Source organism: Clupea harengus, chromosome 3 (assembly GCF_900700415.2).
Source record: "Clupea harengus chromosome 3, Ch_v2.0.2, whole genome shotgun sequence".
In the NCBI taxonomy this organism is placed as follows: domain Eukaryota; kingdom Metazoa; phylum Chordata; class Actinopteri; order Clupeiformes; family Clupeidae; genus Clupea; species Clupea harengus.
Window position 1 is genome coordinate 17,295,993 of NC_045154.1, and position 5,000 is coordinate 17,300,992.

General features: G+C 49.2%; 1 protein-coding gene across 1 annotated transcript in view; it reads right to left on the bottom strand.

Annotated features, from left to right (window-relative positions):
• smad3b (SMAD family member 3b) overlaps positions 1-5,000 on the bottom strand; it is a 30,312-nt gene that overhangs the window by 10,845 nt on the left and 14,467 nt on the right. The window contains exons 2-5 of the mRNA XM_031564802.2: positions 4,575-4,768; positions 2,069-2,203; positions 908-982; positions 701-751 (exon numbers count right to left, since the gene is read on the bottom strand). Coding sequence (XP_031420662.1) covers positions 701-751; positions 908-982; positions 2,069-2,203; positions 4,575-4,768 — 455 coding nt within the window. The remainder of the gene's footprint in view (positions 1-700; positions 752-907; positions 983-2,068; positions 2,204-4,574; positions 4,769-5,000) is intronic.

The window sequence follows — 5,000 nt, forward strand, 5'->3', positions numbered from 1 at the left end:
CACACACACACACACACACACACACACACACACACACACACACACACACACACACACACACACACACACACACACACACACACACACACTCATACTCATACTCATACTCGTACAAACAGCACCGGTCCAAAACTCCATTCAGTCATGCATGACTCAGGCCAGAGGGATAATCCAGCAGATTAATAACCCCAGTCTCAGTCTGCTCTCTGGGTGGGGCACTCACAGTTGGGGTATTTATAAATAAAACACACGCGTGTCCTGAGAGGAAGCATACCATCTGAAGGAATGGGGGACAAGGAGTGGCTCCTGTATCTGAGATCACCCGCCCCACACCCACCCCCCCACCCCCACACACAGGGCAGGAGTTTGCCCCCTGAGGCAGAGCTGAGAGGGCAGGAGGGAAGGAGTCTGCCCCCTGAGAGGGCAAGAGGGCAGGAGTCTGCCCCTGAGAGTCTGTCCCCTACTGCCTACTGCGGGTGTCACTGTGTGGAGACCTGGGAGAGGCATGCAGACCAGAACAGACGACTCACTGCAGCCCTGCTTAACACTACAGACAACACCACTACTGAGTATGTGTGTGTGTGTGTGTGGGTGCGTGCGTGTGTGTATGTGTGCGTCTGTGTATGTGCGCGTGTGTGTGCGTGCGTGTGTGTGTGAGTGTGTCTGTGTCTGGTGGGGTTGAGTGGGCGTGGCCTCTTACCCAGGTTGCTGTTGGATGGTGAAACTGGATTGGGCGACAGGTTTGGAGATCCTGTGAGGGGTCAGAAGGAAGAACACACACACACACACACACACACACACACACACACACACACACACACACAGTTAGACCTCCACCATCCAGAGCCAGGAGATTCAACACAAGTCTGGGACTGCTAGGTTACAGCAATGACCTCTGAACTCTGACCTGTGTCCATGCTATGGTTCATCTGATGGTCGCTGGTCTCCCCATCCTCGCTCAGGTAACCCGGCGGGGGCGTCTCTGAAAAAGCAAAAGGTCACACTGGGGTTAAAACCACTAATTCCCAAATCAAATGAAGTGATCTGTTCCATCCAGCTCCAGACGTGTTCAACTGCACCAAACACATCATGTGAATTCAATGCATAGTATACCACGTGCATCACCATCAGTCCCATGCCACTAGCCCCCTTCATCTCAGTCCTATGCTAGCAAAACCACACTCCTGGTTAGTGACACATTCAGGCCATTTCACAAACATCTAGACTGCCTATAGTCCGTATCTGTCTCGGTCGTAGTAGATCTCTAAGTATGACCACACTCTGCTAAAGGCACATCCAGCCCATGGCCTCTCACTAAGAGGAAAGCCAGGAAATATTCTCCGTCCTTCTATCTATCTATCTATTTATCTATCTATATATATCCCTATATCTCTCTCCCTCTCCGTCTCTCTCTCTCTCAGAGCGGAAGCAGGGGCCCTCCACTGAGTGAGTGCATTAAACAAAGCAGACATTCCTTAATGAGGGACAGGGCCAGAGCTCTTACTGCTAACTGCATTAATGTTAATGGATCGGAAGGTCATCACCTCCAACACAAGTCACACACCAGTCACAAGCCCTTCTCCCCTTCTCCCTCCCTCCTCCCTTCTCCCTCCCTTCTCCCTTCCTCCCTCCCTCCCTCCCTCCCTCTGACACTCCTGCTTTCGTTCCATGTCTTGTCCTGTCCTGTCCCGTCCTGTCCTGTTCGTCTCTCTCTCCATCTCATGCTTGGTCCCAACATGGTCTCTCTCCCTCCCTCCCTCCCTTCCTCTCCCTCTTTCTCTCCCAGTGTGATTTGAGTAAGTCAGTGAAGAGCTGACTCAACTCCACACGGAGGCAAACGCTGAAATCAGCTTAAGCCCATCATGTGTCTGCCAGTTAGAGAGAGCTGGGGGAGACTGACTGTGTGTGTGTGTGTGTGTGTGTGTGTGTGTGTGTGTCACTTTGGGAATGAGTTATGATGGTGGAATATCTGAAATGCAGTGAGTGTGTGTATGTATGTGTCTGTGCACGCATGTGTGTGGGTGTGCACGTGTGTAGGTTTGTGTGTGTGTGTGTGTGTTCAGCTCACCAGGGATGTAGTTGCTCTGAGGTTCAATGCCAGCGGGGAAGTTGGTGTTCTCAGGGATGGAGTGGCTGTAGTCATCCAGAGGAGGGAATTCAGTGGGGATCTCAGAGTAGCGCGGAACCAACACAGGAGGCAGCACTACACACACACACACACACACCCACACACACACACACACGTAAAGAGAGAGGGACAAAAAAGGCGTCAGCAATACAATCTTTTCAAGGCTGCCTCACCATCTGTCCACTGCAGATGTGTTTACTGAGATGTGTTACTCTACAGTAGTATGTGTGTGTGTGTGTGTGTGTGTGTGTGTGTGTTTCCACTGCAGATGTGTTTACTGAGATGTGTCACTCTACAGTGCTGTGTGTGTGTGTGTGTGTGTGTGTGTGTGTGTGTGTGCCCACTGCAGATGTGTTTACTGAGATGTGTTACTCTACAGTAGTGTGTGTGTGTGTGTGTGTGTGTGTGTGTGTGTGTGTGTGTGTGTGTGTGTGTGTGTCCACTGCAGATGTGTTTACTGAGCCCAGTTCTGCTCGGAACTCAAGAACACTAAAAGATGAGTGGCAGCAAGCATGCAGCTGGATAAACAACACGATGAAGCCCCATCTCATCTCTGGCGTCACACACACACACACACACACACACACACACACACACACACACACACACACACACACACACACACACACACACACACACACACACCTCAGAGGGGACAGACGCACTTCCTTGACACAAAAACAGAACTGACTCAAGCCAACATCTCAGTGCCAGTAAACTAGAAGTCTTCCCTCCCCACAGGAACACACACACACACACACACACACACACACACACACACACACACACACACACACACACACACACACACACACACACACACACACACACACACACACACACACACACACACACAAACATCTTTTCCACATCCTCTGATACCAACTGGCAGGAATTTCACATTTAAAACACATTGTGTGATTCCCAGTGACTACTCAAATGAATAAAACACACCCTCTATAGTAGTGAACACAAGTGTCATACTGCTTCTGTACAACAGTCCTACCACCAGTTTGTTGAGTTTGAAGACACCCCATTTTGATTTCGATTTTGATCATCTATACAGGAGTTTGTCATTAAACGTCATTAAGCAACGAACACTGATACTCTACAGTGAGTTGAGTGAGAGGGGCTGTCTGTTCACATTCATTCGTACGCTCACCTGTATTTACATTACATGGTCTTTTTGTACGAGCGAGCGAGCGAGCCTCTCACACACTCAACGGCTCAATAGCTCAGACAGCAACCCGGCACTCTTTGCACCATTTGGTGTTTTTAGAAGAAAAGGGCAGACCTCCAGAGAGCAGGTTTAACATTACAGCCGAAGCTGCTGGCACTTCCTGAAGGAGCCGCGCTAGAGCAGAGCTTTGCCCGAGGGGCATCCAATGGAAGTGACTTTGCCTACGGGCATTCACTGGAAGTGACTGAACTACATCGACTAATGACTGCAAAGGCATGGACAGCATTCACTCGGACAAGAGGGAGGCCATCGGTTCTGGACGGACCAGACCCAAGAGCACTTACTGCACAGGCTCAGGCTGTAACTGTGCACCTTTCTTCCCAACGCAAGCGCAGGACGCCATGCTGTTCATGCTTTTGACAGCCATTCATTTCAACTGTACAAGGTACAAATAAGAGCAGGGACATACTGCACCATTTCATCAAAATGACCTGAGGGAACAACAAAACTGCTTTTCCCTTAAGACTGCCCCACATCTGCACTCTTAAGACTGCCCCACATCTGCACTCTTAAGACTAGGGGTGGGAATCTCTTGGCACCTCACGATTCGATTCGATTCCGATTCAGAGGTCAACGATTCGATTCTAAACCGATTCTCGATTCTAAACCGATTATCGATTCTAAACCGATAAAACGATTATCGATGCATCTCGATTTTTAAAACATTTGAGTTTGCTACTCAGAGTCTCAAATCACTTCCTACTTTGTGTTTGATAATTAAAGAAAATCAACAGATCTATTTTTTTTATTAGAGAAAAAGTGTGTCCTTGTCACAATTATGACTTTCTATGAACAATGCAATAATCGATGCAGCTTGCATTTCAACACAAAATGAATGTGTAAAAAAAAAAATATTAATTTTTTATTTATTTATTTTATAAAAAAATCGATTATGAACTTTTCTGAATCGAGACAGAATCGTTCTAGAGAGAATCGAGAGAAATCGAAAAATCTATTTTTTCCCCCACCCCTACTTAAGACTGCCCCATATCTGCACTCTTAAGACTGCCCCATATCTGCACTCTTAAGACTGCACCACATCTGCACTCTTAAGACTGCACCACATCTGCACTCTTAAGACTGCACCACATCTGCACTCTTAAGACTGCACCATATCTGCAGAGGGCTTCAGTGGGGCCCTGTGGGGGAGAGGTAGGTAGGTAGGTAGGTAGGTAGGTAGGCAGGCAGGTAGGTAGGCAGGCTCACCTGGCGTCTCCACGCGCTGGTAGTGGTAGGGGTTGACACACACCTCGTCCTTCTTGGTGTGGAAGGCGAACTCACACAGGTCGATGGCGCGCAGCTCGTGGTGGGACTGCAGGTCTGGCCAACGCCACAGGCGGCAGTAGATGACATGGGGCAGCCCCTTCCTGTGGGACACCTGCAGACGACCATCCAGAGACCTGGGGGGGTGGAGGGGGGTGGAGAAGAGATGGAGAGAGAGAGAGGAGGTTGGGGGAGAGAGGAGAGAGGAGGTTGGGGGAGAGGGGGATAGATAGATAGATAGATAGATAGATAGATAGATAGATAGATAGATAGATAGGATAGAGAGGGGGATAGAGGGAAGAGAGAGGGGGATAGAGAGGGGGATAGAGGGAAGAGAGAGGGGGATAGAGAGAGAGAGAGGGGGGGATA